At 46.8% G+C, this 22,543-nt stretch overlaps 2 protein-coding genes across 3 annotated transcripts in view; one reads left to right on the forward strand and one right to left on the reverse strand.

Annotated features, from left to right (window-relative positions):
- Positions 1 to 66: 66 nt before the first annotated feature.
- tlx3a (T cell leukemia homeobox 3a) lies at positions 67 to 3,241 on the reverse strand. Of its 2 annotated transcripts, none has more exons than XM_077609213.1 (3): positions 2,615 to 3,241; positions 1,752 to 1,986; positions 67 to 880 (listed from the first exon to the last, which is right to left on the reverse strand). In XM_077609213.1, the coding sequence occupies exons 1-3, from the start codon at positions 3,066 to 3,068 to the stop codon at positions 697 to 699; spliced, it is 873 nt and encodes a 290-aa protein (XP_077465339.1). In that variant the 5' UTR covers positions 3,069 to 3,241; the 3' UTR covers positions 67 to 696. The 2 variants fall into 2 exon arrangements, with proteins under 2 accessions (XP_077465339.1, XP_077465338.1); XM_077609212.1 differs by having other exon boundaries at positions 1,752 to 1,989.
- dock2 (dedicator of cytokinesis 2) overlaps positions 1,872 to 22,543 on the forward strand; it is a 38,240-nt gene continuing 17,568 nt past the window's right edge. Inside the window, exons 1-22 of the mRNA XM_077609210.1 lie at positions 1,872 to 2,012; positions 15,606 to 15,794; positions 16,468 to 16,551; positions 17,070 to 17,110; positions 17,231 to 17,286; positions 17,454 to 17,550; positions 17,627 to 17,775; positions 18,027 to 18,162; positions 18,265 to 18,422; positions 18,515 to 18,596; positions 18,672 to 18,807; positions 18,883 to 18,958; positions 19,032 to 19,108; positions 19,456 to 19,706; positions 19,826 to 19,924; positions 20,004 to 20,076; positions 20,276 to 20,379; positions 20,487 to 20,688; positions 21,331 to 21,428; positions 21,509 to 21,598; positions 21,688 to 21,788; positions 22,240 to 22,374. Of these exons, the coding sequence (XP_077465336.1) occupies positions 15,752 to 15,794; positions 16,468 to 16,551; positions 17,070 to 17,110; positions 17,231 to 17,286; positions 17,454 to 17,550; positions 17,627 to 17,775; positions 18,027 to 18,162; positions 18,265 to 18,422; positions 18,515 to 18,596; positions 18,672 to 18,807; positions 18,883 to 18,958; positions 19,032 to 19,108; positions 19,456 to 19,706; positions 19,826 to 19,924; positions 20,004 to 20,076; positions 20,276 to 20,379; positions 20,487 to 20,688; positions 21,331 to 21,428; positions 21,509 to 21,598; positions 21,688 to 21,788; positions 22,240 to 22,374 (2,288 nt within the window). The 5' untranslated portion in view covers positions 1,872 to 2,012; positions 15,606 to 15,751. The remainder of the gene's footprint in view (positions 2,013 to 15,605; positions 15,795 to 16,467; positions 16,552 to 17,069; positions 17,111 to 17,230; positions 17,287 to 17,453; positions 17,551 to 17,626; positions 17,776 to 18,026; positions 18,163 to 18,264; positions 18,423 to 18,514; positions 18,597 to 18,671; positions 18,808 to 18,882; positions 18,959 to 19,031; positions 19,109 to 19,455; positions 19,707 to 19,825; positions 19,925 to 20,003; positions 20,077 to 20,275; positions 20,380 to 20,486; positions 20,689 to 21,330; positions 21,429 to 21,508; positions 21,599 to 21,687; positions 21,789 to 22,239; positions 22,375 to 22,543) is intronic.

Genomic DNA, 22,543 nt, shown 5'->3' on the forward strand with positions numbered 1-22,543 from the left:
ATATACTGTTATTCACGCAATAAAAGTACACAAAACACTCGACATCCTTTTTGCAGCCCACAAACAAATAATGATGTCCTTATGAGGACAAATAAATGTTGAACATGCGCGTGTCACTTTTATTGGCCTCTTTTAAGATCCAGTTTTTGCACCAGATACGTATATGTATGTACAGTTGATTGTGTCAATGGTCAGGTTGCGTATAAATGATCTCGTTGAGGCACAAGTGCCATATTACATATCAAAGATGTATTTAAATCTCATTTAGTCCAAAGGAGCAAGTGCACGTTTCATAAATTGGTCTACAAGTGAAAGGATTTCATGACCTATGGGTTTCCAATAGCTCACCCTCGGATGCAAGCCATCCATCATCGAGTCTCTCTTGAACGAGAAGAAACTGGATAAATACAAGCACAGCATGTGATGTCATCTTTTTTTGGAGGGGGGTGATGAAAAAGTCTCTCTCAGGTGGAAAAAAAAACTGGAAGTCCCGAGTTGACTTGAGTCCATTTTCACCGTCTTCTGCCAGTTTGTTTGTCTTGCAATTCCTTGCAGTTCAAAGTCTTCAACTCAGAAGAAAATTTAAAAAAAGCAAACCAAGCAGGGGGCATCTTCATCCTATGGGCAACCGGAGATGAGTTCCATCGATTGGCGTCGCGTCTGTCTCTCTCTTTCTCTCGCTCTCTCTCTCTCTCGCTATTCTCTGTCCTCGGCCCAGGGTTGCAGGTTCTGCAGGGCGTAGAGGGAGGAGTTGTGCGCGCACAGCGGGTCGGAGGCGCTGGATTCGCCCAGCGACTTGTGCAGGGCGGACTGCTGCAGCTGCAGGATGAGCCGATTGGCCTGCTGCCGTTCCGCCTCCCGTTCCTCGGCAGTCTGCCTCCTGACGCCGGAGCAAAAGAGGGAGGGAGGAAGGGAGTGAGGGAGGGAGGCATAGTGTCACACGGACGGTCAACGTCATCGGCACACGCACCCAAAACCAAGCGCTCAAACACATTTTACACAAGCAGAACTTATGGGCGACTTTCTTCTCGCGAACCCAAACCCAGGTGTCCGGCGTCGACGCAGACATTTTTAGACATAAAGTGGATTGGGACTCGTAAGTGGCCCGGTGGACGAGTGGTTTGCACGTCGGCCTCACTGTGGGAGACCTGGGTTCAAATCCAGCTCGGAGATTCCTTCCATAAACATGCATGGTAGGCTGATTGAACATCCTAAATTGCCCCTCAGATATGAATGATTGCTTGTTTGTTTCACTGAGCCTGGAGTCAACTGGGATATGCTCCAGCACCCCCTGCGACCCGAGTGAGGATGAAGGGGTTCACAAAATGAAAATAATTTAAATGTTCTCTTATTATTATTATTTTTTAAATTGGCGTCTTAATTTTGATCTCACAGTTAAAAAACGCTCAATATAAGCGCGTGTGTATTTTACCCAATGATATTTTTGGGGAATGAGAAATATTCACAAATCATGATATGTTGATATAGAGAACGTCAAAATTTGCAGTGCATAAACAATATGACATATATGGATCGTTTCCAGTGTTTTTTTTTTATCGTGCCAAGTTTATGCCAAAAGAAAAGTGGCTATATATCTTTTTCGAAAATGAAGGTTTATTCGACTATTTTCTATCCTCCCGACTGCCCTTTCGTTCCGGAAACCGGAAAATCGTTGTTGGGGGGAAAAAAAAATGTGGCGGCGAAGGGGAAGCAGAACGCCGCTCGTCCGAACCCCGATCGCCCGAACGCACCTCCACTTGGTTCTGCGGTTCTGAAACCAGGTTTTGACTTGGGCGTCGGTCATTTTCAGGCTCTTGGCCAGCGCGGCCCTCTCGGCGCTGGCCAGATACTTTTGTCGGTGGAAACGCTTCTCCAGCTCGCAGATCTGAACCCTGGAGAAGGACGTTCTCGGCTTTTTCCTTTTCGGGGGCGTCCGGTTCTGATACGGGTGTCCTATCCGCCGCGTCACCGAGAAGGGAACCAGAGCTGCTGGACGTCGACACAGAAACACAGTGAGTCCAAATTCCACATTTTCTCGTTGTTTTTGCTGTGGTTTGAATTGGCGTCAACTTGCCCTTGTTGACATGTTTTTATTCAAATGATTATTATTTTAGAAATGACCTCCTGCAGTGATTCTGTCGTATTTAAACTTGAAATATCTTTGCTAAAATGCAAGGGGACGTTAGCTCAGCCTTGTAATTTTTTACTTTGTGCATGACACCCACAGACATTATGAATATGGATTACGAAAAGTGAAGCTTTGGAAATGCTTTTTAATATAGGACAAATGCAGCCCAAGCGTTAATCATTCACTCGCCTTCTTTTTTATTCCTTTTTTGGGGGTTACTTTTATAATTCCTCCGGGTAGAGATATTTACAAAACTTGGTTTGTGTGCGTTTCTGTCTACAATAATTTCGGCCTTTCATATTTCAATACAACGGTGCAAAAATATTAAAAGCGTAGCAAATGTTTTTGTACAGCTGGGATGAGTTTCTTATTTTCTTCAATTGCGGGCCTCATTCATGACGTTCGTCAAACAGCAGTTATTTCAAGAATAGAAAAATAATAATAATCAGAATAATAATAAGAGATTTAAGAATCAGATAGGCCTACCCGAAATTCGTTCCTTTGCAAAGCGGTTCCCAATCCAGGGGAAACAAAGTCCCCCGAAGCCGGCCACGGCGCTCTGAACCGGGGCTTGCGCACCGGGCATAGCCACCGGTCTGTGAGCTGGAACCCGAATGACTCCTCGGCTACCGGCAGTCCCGCTGTCCCCGTACGAGCCCGCCGCCGCCGCCGCCGCTTCCAGCGCAGGCCTAATGCCGGAGAGGGAGATGGACAGAGCCGGGTAGGAAGGCGCGCTGCTCCCGCTCGGGCTCGCTAAAGTGTAGTAGGCATCCCCGCCGCTTACATGGCGTTGGCGTTGTCGTAGTCTCTCGGGCCCGTCCCCGTCCCCGTCCCCGTCCCCGGCTCCGGCCCTGACGTCCGCTCCCAGGATCTGGTCGATGCCGAAGCTGATGGGCTCGTGGTGGCTTGTTTTAGGAGGAGGACTCGGGGTTTGCTCCATCTCGGCGAGATCGGCTTTATTAAAGTGGAGCTGAATTATTATTATTTTCGGGACGACTCGCAACTGTGTCAAATTGCTCCGAAAGTGGGACAAGTCTCCATGTCTCCAAACTGAGTCCTTGCCTTTAACAGGCCGAGCGAGTCGATCTCTCTTTCGCTTGGCGTTTGTTAAACTTTGAGGTGCGTTTGTGGTACTCCATCCTCCTCCTCCCCCTCCTCCCCTCCTCCTCCCCCCAAACGTAACGATGTGGGAGCTTCATTCGCCTCCTCTTCCATCCCCACCTATCATTGGCTGGCACCGGGATGACGGAATGAATGGGCAAAATGGAGCCCACCACAAATAGAAAGGAAATATTTCAATCATATCGATACGTCACTTTGCAAACAAAACTAGCAATGAGTTTAAAAAATGTACTTTATTTATTTGATCCCTATTCAATTTTAATGTCAGCATTGTCTTCTTAGAGTGTGTATAGTGTGAGTGAGTTGTAGTATATACAAATAGTGTCAATTATTTCATCCATCCCACCATTCCAGACAAATCTGTGACGTTTGCCCCCCCCCAAAAAATAAATAAATTTTAAATTACAGTGATTTATGCTTGATGATGCAAATAATTCAAAATCTCCATGAGCATTTCTTGTCATGATAAAGAACAGTTTAGCACAACTTAGCTGCCATAATAAACCAATTAAAAAAATAAAAAGTAACAGCATCACACGCAAGATTCAATTCATTTCAACGTGATTAGCAATTATGCAGTAATGCTGTTTTTCCAGTGTATCGTCCAGCATTGGCTTTGGCGCAGACAAAAATGACACGACAATAACCCATCCCATTTCTCGACACGGCGCCAACTTTTCCCCTCCTTCATTCGTTCCAAGCCATGGCCGGTCGGCACGCCCGCCGAGCTCGTCCGTGCCTCGGACGCAACGCCGTGGGCTACTTGAGATAAAGCGACCCTAAACCCAGCCCTGGCGTCCGATGCAACGGGCGCCCAAATTGGCCCAATAATCACATTCCCAGCAAGTTGTCTCCGGGACAGACGAATGCCCTCCCTCCCTCGCTCTCCCCTCGCCGGGGGCCTCCTTAGCCCATCGCATTACTTGCCTCTAACAAAGCACCAGCTTCAATTATTGACAAGGTGGGTTTATTTGCCGCCTCTCGTGAAGAATTGCCCACTAATGGCCTTGATCTGCCCCCGTTTTAGGCCTCATCAACAGACACCGCGCCGTTTCATTGACGTTATCTTTAAAAAGGGTCTTTTAAGATCAGCTTCTCACATTATGAGCGCCTTATTTCACGGCGGGCCATGATATTCAAAATTTGATCCTTCTTCTAATAGGCAATTGATGATATTTATCTGCTGAAAGCTCTAAAGATTTCTGTCCTTTGTTTTTCCCTTCACTAAGAGATTTGAAAATTGACATTTGCTGGCAAAAGAGTCACCAATAAATAAAGAGGCATCTTCAATGGGGGAAGCAATATGAGGCGGGACGGGGCCCGCCCGGGGTGTTATTTTGCCAATATGGATGGAATGACTGACCGAGCGAGCGTCGGACGCCGTACGTGCGCTCGGCAGTGGCTTTTGACGGACAAAATCAGTCCACGGTTTACGTGGTTCTCGGTAATGTTTGCAAAAATATCATCTGGGCCTTTTTGATAGTCTCATCGTGACATAAGAGTTGACATAAATAGCACTTTTATTTTTTTGCTAGATGCCAGGAAAGTGGCCGCAATGGGGATGAAATGCGTAATAAAAATGATAAACGCCAACACTTAGCCATGACCGCTTGATCGAAGGGGTGTTAAACCGCGCACCCACTGTTTGGAGATGTAATCCGTTGTAATCTGGGATTCTGGCTCGTGACTTGACCACAAAATCCACGTCCACCCGGTGTTCAAAATGTCTTCTTATGCCATTTTTCTTTTAATGAAAAAAAAAGAAGATTATCGACTATCGCCTATAGGTGGCCACCAAAATATTAAAAACGCACGCAGGAATTAAGACCGACGTCAATCTCTACGCACGCACCGGAGGCGGAATAAAAGATGACACTTTGACGGCAAACGTCCCCAAAAGAAGGGGCAACAAAAGAGTGAAAGAGTGCAATTTGTTTGAGAAATTACCACTTGATCTGCATAATCGGGGCGTTCACGGGCTGCGGCTCGGTACCCGGGGGCTCCGTTTTTATTGCTTGTCTCCTCCACGTTATCCATTTCACCGGCGCGCCTCACTCTTTATTTTATTTTATATTTTTTTTATCTCTTATTCTTTTAGGGGTGGGGGGGGGTTGGCTGCTTGTGAATAATGAATGACACGCTTTTATATTGTCGCTAAAGTGCCCGTGATGTTGGAATATGAAAAGGCAGCGGTAAGTAATAGTGCATTTAAAGGGGATGTAGTGTGTTATTATGATGTAAAGGAGAAGCGGAGAGTGAGATGGGAGAGATAGATTGTTTTATTACAATAAGAAAAGATGAGTTTGCCTCGCAGCCAAACGGGGAAGCAGTTAATGAAACTTTACCGCAGATAACCATTCCCCCTGCCTCGCTCTTAAAAAAGGGGCCTTATGAAATATTCAAACTCTTTAATATAGGTAGTATTAAGCCCAAAGACAGTGCATGGCATGGGCCATCTGACAACATTTACAAGGCTGATGATTCCTTTTTAAATGTTTTTTTTTTCTTCCCTTCTTTCTTCCTAAGTAGGGTAAACAAAGCTTTACGGGCCCGGCAGCCAGCAGGCAAAGTCGCGGGATAAATCACATCACATTGAGTGCAATAAAGCCACAATGTGTTTTACTGTTGCCGGGACTTGATTTAGTCGCATTTACACACGTTGTGTTTTTTATTTTTTTTATTTTTTATTCTTTTCTTTTTTCCACCCTCCTGCATCTTCTGGGCTCGTAGGAGGAGCGCGTGTTTGACGTGCGGCACGTCGGTGTCTTGTTTCATATTGACACGCTCTGTGGGATTGTTGCAGCGGATGAGAGATATGGATCCCCCATTAGGGACGCCGCAGTCAGCCCAGGATCACCGTGGCGAGCATCTTTCTTCTGCTGCTCTTTCAACTCGCACTATTTATCTGCCGACTCTCGGGACGCAGCATTCAAGTGAAATATCACCCGCAAATAGCAATTAATGGCGAGGAACGCGGCGTATTTGTTACGGGGCCGCGTGGCAAAGGTTGGCGGGCGTTCTGTCATCCTGGCTTTTTATTTTTCTTGAAATATCAGCCGCCGTAGACATTCAAATAACACGCTGACGTTCAATCCGGAGTCCCAAAAGCATTCCGCCGAGCATGAAATTGGAATATTGGCGCTTATTTGTGCGCAGGTATCGGGTATTTTATGGCAAATATTGGATGGGGCTCCAATTGAAGTTGTTTTGAGTTAAAAATGCTACGAGTTGCCCTCTTTTCGAGGCAGAAACGGCACGTAAACGTGCAATTCTGAACTGAAGAATAATGCGCTCGCCGCCACAACAACAAATAAGGTCAAGTTTTAGCGTGCACTGAAATCAGCCTTAAAGACATCAGGATGTTTATTTAACCGCAGAGGACGCACTGATATGTCACGTGAAGGAACAATACTGTTGGGCAGCGCGAGGGACACGGAACACGCCTGGCCTGTCTGATGGTTGAACGCACGGCTGCCTCTTTACGCTAGTTAAGAAGAAGGGAGCGCAGGATGAGACTAACCGCACTGGTCACAATGAAAGGAAAGGAAAGGAAAGGCGCATGAATGGTCGTGTGAGAGAAAGACTTCAAGCAGAGGGAGGAGGAGGTCATCATTTTGGTTGGGGCCGATCATGATGATGATGATTGAACACATGTTTGCACGCGAGGGTTGGTGGGCATCTCCTTTCGGCCTTCTGGCCCATTTGACTTTGTCTTTTTTTTGTCAGAGGCGCCATTAAAGACTGCTCAAAAATGTAGAAGGTGAATTAATTCACGCTCTTGGCGCCGTGATTGATTTACATCTGAGCAGCGTAGTCGTGTCCAATGTCGCTAATTCAACGGCGGCGGCGTCGTCAAGTGGCTCTGCGCCCCCCTATCTCTTTTTTTGCACTCTCTCCGCTTCATAAAAGGCGATTATCCCTCTCTCCCCTGCCTCTTGACCTCCTCACCCCTCCTGTTGCCTGCCCACGGGGTGCTGGGGCAGGAGAGAGGAAGGAGGGAAAGAGAGAAAGAGAAGTAGAGAGAGAGAGGACCAGCTGCCACCAGCAATAGAGCACAGGCGCCTGGCAGAGGGAGCCGTCCTCGGGCCTCCCGCTTCGCCGGGCCTTCTGGACCCTCGGGCTGCGAGCGTTTGGGGGTGGCCTCACGCCACCAGCCCCACCTGTCTCGCTCGGGGCAAAAGAGCGCGCTGGTTGATGGCCCCAGAAGCTTTGTGGCCGCCAAATCAAACCGTCAAAGTCGGGCCTGGTGGGTGCGTGACTGCAACCGGATTCCATCTCGGTCCGTCTTGTCGGTCCAAACTCCTGACGGGATGCGACAAATTGCAGTAGGATGTTGATTTGTATGATTATTATTCTTATTGGAATTATTCTTTGACCTGAATGGAGGAGTGGCATTTCGAGACTAGTGCAGTTTTTGTAATCCGGTGCACTTTATTTGTGGAGTTTTACAGACTAGGAGCTGCACATCTTTAATCTCCCATGACCAACGTGCTCCTGTGCTCGGCGATCTGTGCTCTTTCCTGGCCACAAATATCCTTTTCAGGACATCTGCAATGTCAAACGTGGTCGCTTAAGCCGTGAAATCGTTTCATTTGGGAATAGCCAAGTTTAGCGTCGGACTCTCCCGTGTGCTCGTCATAGAAAAGCATCCAATCCGACTCTTGCCACCCCCTACGGGGCGCCCTTCAATGAAATCTGGATTTGCTTTGAAAGCGTATCATCAATCATTGTTGAGTGTCTTTTTTCCCTGTACATTTGAATGAACCGCATTTCCTCCTCCTTTTCTTTCTTTCCTTTGAAATGATGGTCTCACGTCTCTCCTTTTAAAAACCATTATTTGTTGACTTTGATTAAAGTTAATTGAAGTCGCACTATGGAAAGAAGTTTATTCAAATGAAGGCGATTGTAGAAAATTTATTGAAAGGGTGGGCCGGACCGAAGACCCCCCCCTCAACTACTATAGCTTTATTCAGAGGCACTTTGCTGTCAGGCGTGAAAGAGCTAAAGCTAAGCGAGGCCGCTCTGGAGCGCCGTCCTCTCTATCGATTTCCCATTATCGCCGCTCCCTCCCAGTGGAGTCATTAGTGTCGGGATCAAACGGACAAACGGGGAAGGAGACTAATACTACCACTACCAGTCACTTACACCGGCACGGGGGATCGCCTTTCGCCCCCGGGGTGGAGAGGCCGAGAGGCCGCCGATGAAACCGGGGGAAAAGTGGCCAAAGGGAGGAGGGAGGGCGCGGCGGCCGGCACGTTCAAACGGCCCGACAGATGGAGACGGTCGAGATGGAGAGGGAGGGAGAGGAAGGAAGGAAGGAGTGGAATCTTTCAGCGGAAGGAAGATACTCCCAGTCTTTAAAAAAAAATTAAAAACCCATTTTTTTTTACCTTTTGCCTTTCGGCCTTCGGGCTCTGGAACGAGTTCTCCCGTTCCAGAGAACCGGCCGTCTTTATTTCCCCAAGTCCCGAACGGTCAATCATTTTAAGAGCGCCGTGATGAATGGCTTTCATGAAATCTCGCAGTCGGCCAGCGAGCGGAATATGAAATGGGAGATGCTGATTCTCCACGGATTCAATCAATGACTACTTTGAATCGGCTCCATCCATCTTGCGGGTTGTCTGCCCGCGGGCCGGCCTCGGAATTAGCGCTCGGACAGGCCGATCGGACGGGGGTGACCCCGGTCCTACCGACCGACTGGCCGTGCCACCCGCCGACTGACCGCCCGCCGCCCCCCAATCTGTTCCCCCGCCTCGCGTGGCCAGAGTCCGGGTCACGCCGGGATGGACGGCCGCGAGCGCTCTCTTCCAAACACACACACGCCGGCGAACCGCTTGGCAAAAAGTCCAACGTGTGATGTGACGGATATCTCCTCCGACAGTGCCATTTGTGTGTGTGTGTGCGTTCATGTGTGTGTGTATGTGTGTGTGTGCCCGCCCACCTACGTCTCAGTGTGCGCTGCCCTATCCTCTGCCCCCTCCCACTGGTGTTAATTGATTCTTGGTGAACTTTGCTGATTGGTGTGAGGACCCACAGAGGCTGGCCCGCTCGCCACTGATGCCCCCTCATTTGCATGGCACCTCGACTCGCAGGCTTTCCAGTATACGATCCCCGCTATATCTCTATCGCTCGGCCTTCGTATAGCAGACGGACACACGCGCAGATGTCTATCAGGGGGATTTCACACCCCGGTAAAGAGGAAGCTGGCTAGCGGTCACGAGCAGATTGCAGATCATGAGATGCCTCATGGAAGCCCCCCCCAAAAGAAAAAGTGTGTCTTTGAGGTGTATGATGAACAATATATAGCAGGCGCCAGAAAGAGAATAAGAAAGATGAATCTCTGCTTATTCATTTCCAGCCGAGGCCCCTCTGTGAGATGTTAATCTAGGGCTGATTGTGGCTAATTTCTTATTAATTGCCATCAGCCAGTACACAGTGGCCACTAATGCGGCTAATTTGTTTCAATGAATTTGGTTATTCACGGCATGTTAATTGCTGCAGGTGGCTAACATTATACCCCCCTGCCACACGCGCACACACACACACACACACAATACACACACACGATGCTAATAATTTGTTTGCAGCAAGACATTTGGCAGATAATTTGCTTTGCGTGAAAGGAGGCATATGTTTACGGGCTTTCCCATTCGGCACACCTGCAGCCTTATTTGGAACTCATCTTTGGATTTTCGAGCCCCGTCGTGCATCACGTTGACACGCACTCAGCGGCGACATATGAAATCCACCGCACTTTTCAAAATGTCATTTTACGTGGTCCGCTTTTTCCATAAACTTTGCGGCAATCACATGGGTTACCTTTGACGCTATACAATAAAGGCATCATATTTAAAAAAAAAAATCCTGTCAGTGGCTGCAAACTACATCTGTAATTTTAATGGCTATTCTGTAATGAGTCACTGAATCTGTGATGGCGATTTGACCCGAGAGGAAAAGCTTTCACGGCAATTCAAAGTCTACCGGCACTAGCGGAGCGAAAAAAAAGCGAGCGAACACTTGCCGCACTATTAATAAGGCAGTCGACGGTCTCGGTTAGGCCTCCGGCTCCCACGCCAATCTCGGCGACGGCCAATTCCGACGCCTCCACGGTGGCGACGGCCACCGAGGAAGCGACGGGCGACGACCGACGACGACGACACACCCGAACCCGCACCCGCACCCTTACAATGGGAATCCCTGTGTAAAAGAGGAGATCCCCTCTGGGCAGCCATTGCTCACAGTTGGCCCGATTTAATGGCAGGCGGCCTCGGAATCCGGGCTGGAATCAAGACAGAGAGAGGGGGAACCGCGGCTCGCCGCGTGATAAATAGCCCGGGCTCTCGCTATTACATTAGCCGTCCGGGCCGATAGATTGCCAGCCCGATAGACCCGGACGTGTGCCATTGGTTTCTCATATCAAAGTTGCATATTAAATTCCTTCACAGGACCGCGTCCCCCGAGCGAAAGGGAGGGAGGGAAGAGTACACTTGGCTTTTTGCAGCAGCCACAAAAGAGAAGCAAAGAGGAGAGTTTTTCCCTCCACCGACCAAACGCTGGAAAAGACAAATTGCCATGTCGCGTATTTAATAAGATATGGGCTGAAGAGTGCCTCTCTCCATCCATTTAATCAGTATTGCTTCCCCACCAAGATTTGTGCCTTCTCTCGTCTTGCCACGTGAGCGCCGTTCGCTCCTTCCATCTTTAATTGTGGCTCGGCTCATTAGCGCGCCGACGCTTTGGAGGTCATGAATGCGTCTGTCGTCATCCCGAGTCGCGCGGAGGAACGCTCGCCGCTGGTGGACGGCCGCTAGTTGTCGCCCGCTAATGGAGCTCGTCCCCGGTAATTGGTTGTTAAGTGCCCTTAATTACCAAACGGCCGGGGGGATTTAGCAGGGAAGGAGACGGGGTGGGGACAGACAGCCGTGCTCCTAATGGCTTTTATATGAACTTTTCAAAAGTGGGATGGATGACAAGACGCCCGCTGACCCTCTCGGTTACGTTTGGAATTTTTATTTTTTATTTTGGGGGGGGGGGCTGGCTCTCCTTTCTGGTGTCGGCCGTCCCTCCCTCCGTTGCCGCTTTCTCCCGAGACGGACTCATTAAGTTTTTCCCCCCATTATTTTTAATAAAAGATGAGTTATGGCTTCAGCCTGACGGAGGCAACATCCCCCGACCACCTCCTCCTCCTTCTCCTCTTCTTCTCTCCCCCTCCTCCCTCCTCCTTCATCCAGTTACTCCTCTGCTAAAGCCACCCCCGCCTCCCCCGCCTCCCCCACCTGGCATGTCTGTCCTTCCTCCTCCACCATATTGTGGCTCCCTCCGCCAAATCCGTTTGACCCCCGAAGCGCAGCCCACGACCCCCGCCCGGCCGGTCTCGACCTTCTGTCCGTCATCTTGGCGTGGGTAGGACCGCGTCCGACCGTCCGTCGTGGCTATTCCTCCTCCTCGCGCCAATAGTGGTTTAGGTGGCAATGGTAAGAGGATGGATGGATTGATTGATGATGCTCTTCCGCTGTGTGTGCGTAGCCATCACGCTTTGGGTGTGCAGGGGGAGAAAAGAAAAGAAAAACAAAAAACAGGCAGCCCTGTCTCTCGATGGCAAGCTTGAATAATGACAATAAATATTTGAGTGATAGCTTCTATTGAAATTCCCATATATATATATATATATATATATATATATATATATATATATATATATATATATATATATATATATATATATATATATATATATATATATATGTGTATATGTATATATGTATATATGTATATGTCTATATATGTATATATATGTATGTGTATGTATATGTGTGTATATATATATGTATATATGTATGTATATATATCTGTATATATATATATATATGTATATGTGTATATATATGTATATGCATGTATGCATATATGTATATACATGTATATACATATATATGTATATATATTTATGTATATATGTGTATATATGTATGTGTATATATGTATATACATGTGTGTGTATATATGTATATACATGTGTGTATATATGTATATACATGTGTGTGTATATATGTATATACATGTGTGTATATATGTATATACATGTGTGTATATATGTATATACATGTGTGTATATATGTATATACATGTGTGTATATATGTATATACATGTGTGTGTATATATGTATATACATGTGTGTATATATGTATATACATGTGTGTATATATGTATATACATGTGTGTATATATGTATATACATGTGTGTATATATGTATATACATGTGTGTATATATGTATATACATGTGTATATATGTATATACATGTGTATATATGTATATGTATGTGTATATATGTATATACATGTGTATATATGTATATACATGTGTGTATATATGTATATACATGTGTGTGTATATATGTATATACATGTGTGTATATATGTATATACATGTGTGTATATATGTATATACATGTGTGTATATATGTATATACATGTGTGTGTATATATGTATATACATGTGTGTGTATATATGTATATACATGTGTGTATATATGTATATACATGTGTGTATATATGTATATACATGTGTGTATATATGCATATACATGTGTGTATATATGTATATACATGTGTGTATATATGTATATACATGTGTATATATGTATATACATGTGTATATATGTATATACATGTGTATATATGTATATACATGTGTATATATGTATATACATGTGTATATATGTATATACATGTGTATATATGTATATACATGTGTATATATGTATATACATGTGTATATATGTATATACATGTGTATATATGCATATACATGTGTATATATGCATATACATGTGTATATATGCATATACATGTGTATGTGTGTATATATATGTATATATACACATATATGTATGTGTATGTGTATGCGTATGCGTATATATATGTCTGTGTGTATATATATAAATATATCTTTATATATATATATGTATATATATGTGTGTATATGTGTGTATATATATATATATGTATATATATATATATATATATATATATATATATGTATATATATATATATATATATGTATGTATATATATATATATATATATATATATATATATATATATGTATATATACATATACATATACATATATATATATGTATATGTGTATATATATATATATATATATATATATATATATATATAAATATATCTTTTTATATATATATGTGTATATATAGATAGATAAATCTGTACATATGTAGGTATCGGTATGTGCCAGGTTTTTCTTCAGCCCCATAAATATATTGTTTAGGAAGCGTGAATGGTTTTCCTGTTGTGTAAGCGAGTAGTCCGTATCTCTGCTGGTGCCACGAGACGTCTTGAGTGGCCAGCAAGAGGCGAGCGCTCTTAAAGATGAAAGCGCCATCAGCCAACTCCAATTGCTGTCCATTCTTGAAATTTAGGAGACGTTTTTTTCAAGCGTTCTGCTCTTGGAAAACAGCGTATGAAGCCATTTTCTGCCCTTTCTTGGCAGCTACGGGCTGCATTTATAGCGCTTCCTTTTTTATTGTGCTCGTAAAATAGCCCTTTTCTTGTTTGCCACTTGATTAGGCACCCCGCAGCAACCCGACGCAACCGCTCCACAACAAAATTGTACATTACGCCTCGTTGAAGTCTCCTCGTGGACGCGGCTAAGTGGCCACGTGTGGTCCCTTTTCTTTGACTGCTATCCATTGGACGGTGCTTTTTTTAGTCCTGCCCAACTCTGGTGAATATCGTACACATCTGTTTGATCGTTAAAAACATTTAATGATTATTTTTATTTTTTTTAACAATCTTGGCAATAAAGCAAGTTCAAATCATTTCAAAAGATGAATCCGCCTAGAGGAGGATGTGCTCCTCAGGAGACAAGAGCCAATGGAGTCGGAAATTCAAGGAAATATTTGAATGGCATTCATGATGCTTCTGTGGAACTTGGCTCCTCCCCGTTTTCGCACAGGAACCTTTGGTTCTCAGCCAAAGTGACCATCAGGTTCTTGTCCACCTCTCTCGATGTGATTCCTCTCACCTGACGACTTCATTTGTTTGCCAGCCAACTGGAGGGCGACGGCCCTTCTGCTTTTCCAAATCCCGCCCCCGAATGCGCCGCAAGACCAACGGAGGAAGTCCATGGTCCTTCAAAAAGGCCTGACGATGGCTTCGAGAGACTGGCGCTGCCCGTGTCATTTGGAATTTTCACATTTGCTCTAAAACTTTCAAGTAGACTTCTTTCTTTTCTTCCCCATCAGGCTAGCAATTGTAATATTTCTAAATGGAATAGATTGATTTTTTGGGGGCTCCAAAACCAGGCCTGGCTTCAAATACAGCAAAAAACTAAAGAGGCACCCTCGTATCTTCGGCACACCACCGGGGCCTTTTGCACCTCAAAAATTCCACGTCACTCCAGAAACTGTCACTCTTTGTATGAAGTGCCGAGAGAACCAGTTGTCTCTTGGTGAATTGAGTACTGAATGAAGACAGCATTTTTTGGGGCGTTTCTACCATCTAGTGGACACAAAGAGACAAAACAATCCTAAATGAGGCCTACCCTAAACTAGAGGTAGGTGCAGGGCCAAAAAATCCAAATCCGGGTCAGGTCTGGTCGGACTTGCGTTCGGTCTTAAGATCTCACCTCTACCCTGAGCTACCTCGCCCGTTTTGCACTTACCTGAGCGCCAAAGGGTGAAGATTACTTGGTGAAATGTTGGAAAGTACAGGATTTATGTGTTGGCCCTGGGAGGGCCGCTTTTTGCCCCAATGGACACGGACACTGGACACCGACGGGGGTTGACCCCGATCCACCGATTGCACTTGCAGGACACCAGATGGGTGGAAAGGTGTCCTCTTTATGGATCAGAACAAAAACCTGTTCCCACTGCGGGTGGCCCACAGTGGAATCGTTTAAATGGATTTGAATTGAATTGAACTGAATGCTTTAATTCTCATGATTGGATTGGATTGGATAACTTTATTCATCCCGTATTTGGGAAATTTTGTTGTCACAGTAGCAAGAGGATGAGAATGCAGATATAGGAAAGGCATTTTAGACATAAATAGATAGGTAATAAGTAAGTTAATACATAAATAAATACATGAATAAATATATAAATAAGTATAATGAGATTTAAAGCTTCCACCACAGAGTGCAGAAATAGCAACAACAAACAGACACATAAATAATCAGTTAATAAGACACAACATTGACCGAGCAAGGGCCAGGACGCTTCTGTCCGTCCAAAAACAGCCCGTTTGAGCTGTCGCCGTAAATAATGCAATTGTCAAAGGGCCTCCACCTTACCTAACCCTAACCCTAACCCACTTCCTCTAAAAGGCCTCTCGACAGGAAGAGAAGAGAAAAGAGGAAGAGAGCGACAAGGCTTGTTAGCGTTCCAGTGGGGCTGAAAAAAAAAAAACGACAAACAAAAACCAAAGATTAAAAGGGCGCCTTAAAAATCAACATTGGTGACAGGTGAAATCATGACTCCTTGGACCAGGACCACCACGGAGCGATACGGTGTAGGTGAGTGCCCTTGCATCCGTTCATGGTCGTCTGCGTGTTTTCTTACAGAAAGAGAGAAAGTGCTTGCCATGGTCACAACATTCCCAGTATTGGCCTCGTGCCATTGCCTTAGCGACACGGTGACTCGTGTAAGGCAATCGCTCGCTGTAAGAAAAGGGAAGATGACGTCGTGAGCGCTTCGGCTTAGAGTCGGGCTCGGGCTCGAGCCCCAGGGCCGTCAGGCAAGGGCCATGAAAGAACAGGTGCCGTCCAGGATAATATACACCCTGTATAATAGCGGCATGAACTCCCATCCTTAGCCAGGGTTGGATTTTGTTCCTTTCCGGGCCACTTGTAAGGCCTTTTGATAAATATGTATGATGTGGTCGATGGGGCATTTCAGACTTTTTTTTTCAGCCCCGATGGGCCTGCTCGTGTAGCTGTCTAAAAGTCAGGAAGCGGAAGAAGGAACACGTTTGAATCCAAGTGTGCTTTCACCAGTGATGTTTGATTTGCAAAGAAAGTACCAACTGGGTTCGCTTGAGGTTGGACGGGCGTACTGAGATTTGGCTTTTGACTTTTTATCTTCATGATTGCGCTTACACGAGCTTCCTGTTCATGCGTGTGCCCCCCCTCCTAGACGCGTAATTCTATGGCTGTTTTACAAATGTACATTTTTGATTTATTTTCCAAGTCAAGTGGAACTTTGTGGGCAGTGGGCAAAAGCAGCTCTCTCTGGAAGTTGGAGACACCGTCTACATTCAAGAGTCCTGCGATGGTATCCAACACTATTTGAGCATATTTGGCACTCCTTTTTTACTCTGCACAATTTGCAATTTATGAGTGATAGATTTTTTTTAAAATCAAGTTCCAGCTCAGGCTAAGGCTTAGTGATGTCACATACATACATACTACATAGAAGATGGTGCTTCCATCAAGTTTGGGAGTTGCAACTTGACAGACTGTGAAAGAAAATCGTGCATTCAAATGACAGTAATCCCTCAATAGCCCTTATCGCGACTTCACATGTCACAAATTCACTATTTCACATTTTTTCCCCGCTATTAATTATTATTATTATTTTTAAGTTCTTAAAAATGTGAAAATCCACACTGAAACTCATAAGCGGCAGCCTCTCTTGCTACAAGGACTCAGCACTGAAGTTAAAATTTTATTTTTATTTTTTTCTTATAAGGTGTGACCCCACTTACTATGGTATGTCTGGTCGAGGGATTACTGTAAAAACCTCCAAGCATGGCACTGATTCACATATCGTGTCCCTTCCCCCCCTTTTAGGGTGGTACAAAGGCTACTTGGCAAGGAACAAAGCCCAGCAGGTAACAAGTATCAATGACAACATGGCATCCTGCAGCCATGACATCATATGAAATGCCGTAGTTTTGCGTTGACGGCAAATCCTTTTCCAACTCACCGCTTGCTTCCGATTTTCACTCCAGGGTGTTTTTCCTGCCAATTTCGTACACGTCAAGGAGGTCCTCGTTTCTCTTCGTCGGTAAGTCAAAGCAAAACGACCAAAACGTGTTGTTCTTATCAGATGTAAATATTCGAGGGGTGGTGGTCGGGACGTGAAGCTGAGATGTTTGAATGGATTGGAGGCAACAATAGGCTTTTGTCCACATTGAATTATCGTCCGTAAGCGTTCCACACCTGTACGCACAGCGACGAGGAGGTGGTGACGTCTGCGGAGACGCCTCTGGTGAAGGAGGTGACCATGACGTTGAGAGAATGGGGGAGCATATGGAAGCAGCTCTTTGTGGTAATGGCGCCGACCGATGCGATTGAATTGAATGTGTTTACATACCCGCCCGTTGTTTGAAATGGCGCCGGCGCAGGCCAACAAGGAGAGCAGCGTGAGGCAGGTGCAGAGGCTGATGTGGGAACTGATGGAATGGCGTTCGCAGCTCCTCTCCGGAACGCTGCCCACCGACGAATTCAAGGAACTCCGGCAGAAGGTCATCTGCAAGATCGATTATGGAAACAAGTATGTGGAAAAAAAGCCAGGCCAACGCCAGGAGGAGCATTACTCCAAGTTGCGGAAGTTGTAGGCAAACAAAGTCCAATGCTAAGAGGATCTCCCGGAGACCTTTTTTTTAATTTTCTTTTTCTCTAGCTTTCACGCGTACGTCCAAGTTTTGGGGACCTAAAACGATTCGATTTGACCATTCGAAAAATGACTTAGCCGCGTGTACACCGAAATGGACGCCAATGATCCCCATCTGGGGGCCTCCGCAGGATTTTGGAGCTGGATCAAGTGGTCCGAGACGAGCAGGGCAATATTTTGGAGCCGGAACGGGCCAGCGTCATCAGCCTGTTCCGGGCTCACGAGGAGGCCTCGGCTAAGATCGACGAACGCGTCAAGGAGGAGCGGGTGAGAAAGGGGACGGTGGGCGCCACCACAAATGAATCGGAAGCAGTGGAAATTCTCCAAGAACGCACTGGCGCCCAAGCAAAGCTTTCTTTGTCCTCGCAGTGCAACGTTCGGACGGAACACAGCGGCTTCTCCGCACGGATCCAGTCGTCCCCCACGCACAGCCTCTACGTCTTTGTCAGGAACTTTGTGTGCCGCGTGGGAGAGGACTCGCAACTCTTTATGTCGCTCTACGACCCCAGCCAACAAAGCATCATCAGGTAGGACCCAATCAAAATCCAAACCTTCCTTGGATCCATCGGGTGGTGTGTGAGGCCCGCACGTAAGCGAAGCTCATTTCCCTCTTCTGCAGCGAGAACTATCTCATTCGGTGGGGCAGCAAAGGTTTTCCACAAGAAATCGACATGCTCAACAACCTGAAAGTTGTCTTTACAGTAAGTGAGAACGAGAAGACACCGAAGCTCGGTGCTCGCAAATAGCCTATTTTGTTCTTCTTGTTTTTCTGACAGGATCTGGGCAATAAGGACCTGAGCCGGGAAAAAATTTACCTGATCTGCCAGATAGTCCGAGTGGGTCGGATGGATCTGAAAGAGAGCAACAACAAGAAGTTCACCCAGGGTCTCAGGCGTCCTTTTGGAGTGGCAGGTACACCCCACACGCACGTCTAGAAGCTTGAACTTGGAGTTTTGTGCCAAATGCTTGACGGCTTTTCTCTGCCAGTGATGGACATCAGCGACATCATCAAAGGAAAAGTAGAATGTGACGAGGAGAAGCAGTTTTTCATCCCTTTCTTCCCGTACGTGCTCTTTCTTCGCCCGGTGCGCTTTGGAGGCGGGCCACTCACATTTGCACCCCGCCGCTTCACGCAGGGTGGCGGCCGAAAACGACTTTCTGCACACCTTCCTCAACAAAGTGACCACGTCCCGAGGAGACTGCGGCGGCCAAGGTAGGCGCCACCTTTTTCTGTGCGGGTTGGCCGAGGACGTGGAGAATTTTGAATATTTAGCTATTAAAAAACGTACAAATCCAACGCGGCACCTATTTTCACACACACACACACACGTGAACGTCTAAAATGTATTACAAAGTGCATGGCTTACTGATGCCGTCGGGTCATAGGGAAATGCGCGTGCGCATATCATGCTTCAACACAGATAGATTTTCTACCGTGTAACGAATGAGAGAATTTACATATAAAGTACTGCTCTACTTACAAAATTTTCAAGTTACGAAAAAGGTTTTGGAACCACCTCATTTCGTAAGTAGAGGTACGACTGTATTTCATCTTTGCAGGACTCTGGGTGACCATGAAAGCTCTGGTGGGCGACGTCATCCAGATCCGCAAAGAGCATCCTCACCTGCTGGAGCGAAGCACGGCGGTGGCCCGCAAGCTGGGCTTCCCCGAGATCATCATGCCGGGGGACGTGCGCAACGACATCTACGTCACGCTGCAGGCCGGCGATTTCGACAAGTACAACAAGACCGCGCAGAAAAACGTGGAGGTGGTCGTGTGCGTGTTCGACCATCAGGGAAAGCCGGTCCAGGTGAGTGGCGGGAGAGGAGACCAAAGGTTCAAATGGAATTTTGGGAATGAATCTAAGCAGCCTCGACAGCGGCCGTGTAGGACACCTTATAAAACCTTACATTTTATCCCCTCCCCTAGAACTCCATCTGTCTCGGGGCAGGGGATAAGGCCACCAGCGAATACAGATCAGTCATCTACTACCAAGTCAAACAACCCCGCTGGATGGAGACATTTAAGGTGCGTTTTGCCCGTTAGGGCTCTGCTCGTCAACGGGACTCATCCGTGACGCCGGTGCTTTTCATTTCTTGTCCTGCAGGTGGCCGTGCCTCTGGAGGAAATGCACAAAATCCATCTTCGCTTCATGTTTCGCCATCGCTCCTCTCAAGAGTGTGAGTGTGACGACTTGCCTTTTGCGTGCCTGGCGGCATGTGTGTATGTGTGTGTGTGCGTGCGTCCTCTCCCAGCCTTCCCCCGAGCGTCACCTGACACGGGCAAGGACAAAAGGACGCTCGGTCGTAGGCGCCGTAAGCCTCGCGCTCTCTTTCTATCCTCTGACGTGCTCTTTTCCGCCGCCACGCGGTGCTGCAGCCAAGGACAAGAGTGAGAAAAAGTTCGCCATGGCCTTCGTGCGCCTGATGAAGAACGACGGGACGGTGCTGCGGGATGGACTTCACGACCTGGTGGTCTTCAAGGTGAGGATTGGAGACGTTTCTCGATGGGAGCCGGGACGACACGCAGCGGCGGCATCCAGCGTCCTTCAAAAATAACCACGGCGGCGCTCTATGCTTTTGCCCGGCAGGGCGACGGCAAGCGCATGGAAGACGTCAACTGCTACTTGTCCTTGCCCTCCACCCGCCAACACTTCGGGGACCTCCACAAGGGAGCCGTCCTGAGCCGCAGCAGCAGCAACATAAGCGGGGGCGGCTCGGGCCTGGCCGTCAGCTCCAGAGATGTCTTCACCATTTCCACCCTGGTCTGTTCCACCAAGCTCACCCAAAACGGTAACGCCGTCGTCCTACCCGCAAACCGTAGCCTGTCTGTTTTCCATATGTCCCTCCTCTAGCACGCCCGAATCTGTCCGCGAGCTTGATAACCGATTTAGTGGAGGTGGGTTGGTCGTGGAAAACAGACCGGATGACAGACTGGCTAGGGGCCTTCGAGGCGAGGACCGTAGCGGGGCACCCCTGATCTAACCCCATTGACCTACGACAGACGGTGGCCTTTGCGGTGGTGCGTGTGCTCCCAAGCCAAGGGCAAGGTCCTGATCTGCGATTTTGGCGGCGTGCTCGCAAATGAGACTGACTCAGCAGGCCGTGGGCTCATTTATCTGTGTGGCAATCTTTTAATTATGACCAAGCTAAAAAAAGAAGATGGACCGCGCCGTGCGTGTCCAGCGGCAAAACAACCAGGGACATTTTGTCCCACGCGGGTTGACCGCACGTTCCCCAACGCGGAAATTCGCGCACAGTAAAGGCCTATGGGTGTGGCGGCAGGGTCACCTTTGTTGCATTGGGGTTAGGGTTTTTGGTTTTTGTCTAACCTGAACCAAATCATTCCTTGTCTCATTTCTTAATTTACATGTTAGTTTACACGTTTGCGTGGTGAGCCAAAAGGCTCTTGACGTAGGCTTTATTTGTCCGAAGTGGGCCTATTGGGGCTTTTGAAATGGAGGACGCGGCCTGAGCTCCTGCGAGAAAACCTGGAAAAACTGAAGCTCATCGACGGAGAGGAAGTGGTCAAGGTCCGTCTGTCCGTTAGTTCGACAGTCTGTCCGCCAACCGGTGCCTTCAGGCGACTCCTCCCCTTTTTCTCTCTTTGTAGTTCCTGCAGGACACGTTGGACGCTTTGTTCAACATCATGATGGAACACTCCCAGACCGACGACTACGACATTCTCGTCTTCGACGCCCTGGTGCGGAAGACCCGCCTCTAAAAAAAGCCGCCTTCTCCTCGGCAGCATTTTTGAATTTTTCTTTTTCTTTTTTTTCTCCCTCGTACAAGATCTATATCATAAGTCTGATCGCGGACCGGAAATTTCAGCACTTTAACACCGTGTTGGAGGCGTACATCAAGCAGCATTTCAGCGCCACCCTAGCTTACAAGTAGGTGTCCAATCCTCATTCTTTGCACCTGCTTTGTCATTCCTTTCACGTCAAACTGCTCGTCAGCTGTTAGGCAAGAACAAAGACATTTTAGAAAAGCCTTTAAGAGGATGGAGGATACTTTGAAATGCTCTCTGGAGGTTCGCTCGTGTATTTCTTGATGAGTGCGCATTGACATCTTCACTTGATGGACATTTGAATGAACAGTGGTTGGCGTGTGCTCCTATTGGGACATTGCATCACGGAGTCATGAGATCATGCCCATAGTTTTTTTCCCTTTTTAATACACTGGCCTGTGTTTTATGGACTGTTTTTTTGGTTTTCTTAAAACCACAAAACACAGCTTAGGAGGATCTAGGCAAGGAAGATGATCACCTTCAGACTACTGAGGGACTGTGCTCGTTTTCTGACCCATAAAAGTCGAAAGTAGCTTAACTTGTGTCTCTTCTAGGAAGCTGATATCGGTCCTGAAGAGGTACCTGGACATCTCCAGCCGAGGAGAGCACTGCGAGGCCATTCTTCGAACTCTCAAAGCTCTGGAGTACATCTTCAAGTTTATCGTGCGCTCACGTATGCTCTACTCCCAGTGAGTCTTGTTTTCCTGTGGCTAAGGTCGTTTAAAGGGCGATTATTGTGGAATTATGGTCGATGCTCAATTTGCCACGTGCCACATGTTAATCCAGGGGCGTCCTACCCGGTTGGGTTCGCGGCCACATTAATGCCAACTAAAGCCAGTGATCATTTTGAGTCCAAGC

This window comes from Stigmatopora argus, chromosome 9 (genome assembly GCF_051989625.1).
Source record: "Stigmatopora argus isolate UIUO_Sarg chromosome 9, RoL_Sarg_1.0, whole genome shotgun sequence".
Taxonomy (NCBI): Eukaryota; Metazoa; Chordata; class Actinopteri; order Syngnathiformes; family Syngnathidae; genus Stigmatopora; species Stigmatopora argus.

What these genes read in the sequence shown, in the direction of transcription:
- tlx3a (XM_077609212.1), bottom strand. Translation starts at nt 3,068, where the DNA reads ATGGAGCAAACCCCGAGTCCTCCTCCTAAAACAAGCCACCACGAGCCC. An exon ending in TGCAAAGGAACGAATTTCGG is followed by an intron (nt 1,990 to 2,614) that starts GTAGGCCTATCT and finishes GTCGACGTCCAG; the next exon opens with CAGCTCTGGTTCCCTTCTCG. An exon ending in AACCGCAGAACCAAGTGGAG is followed by an intron (nt 881 to 1,751) that starts GTGCGTTCGGGC and finishes CTCCGGCGTCAG; the next exon opens with GAGGCAGACTGCCGAGGAAC.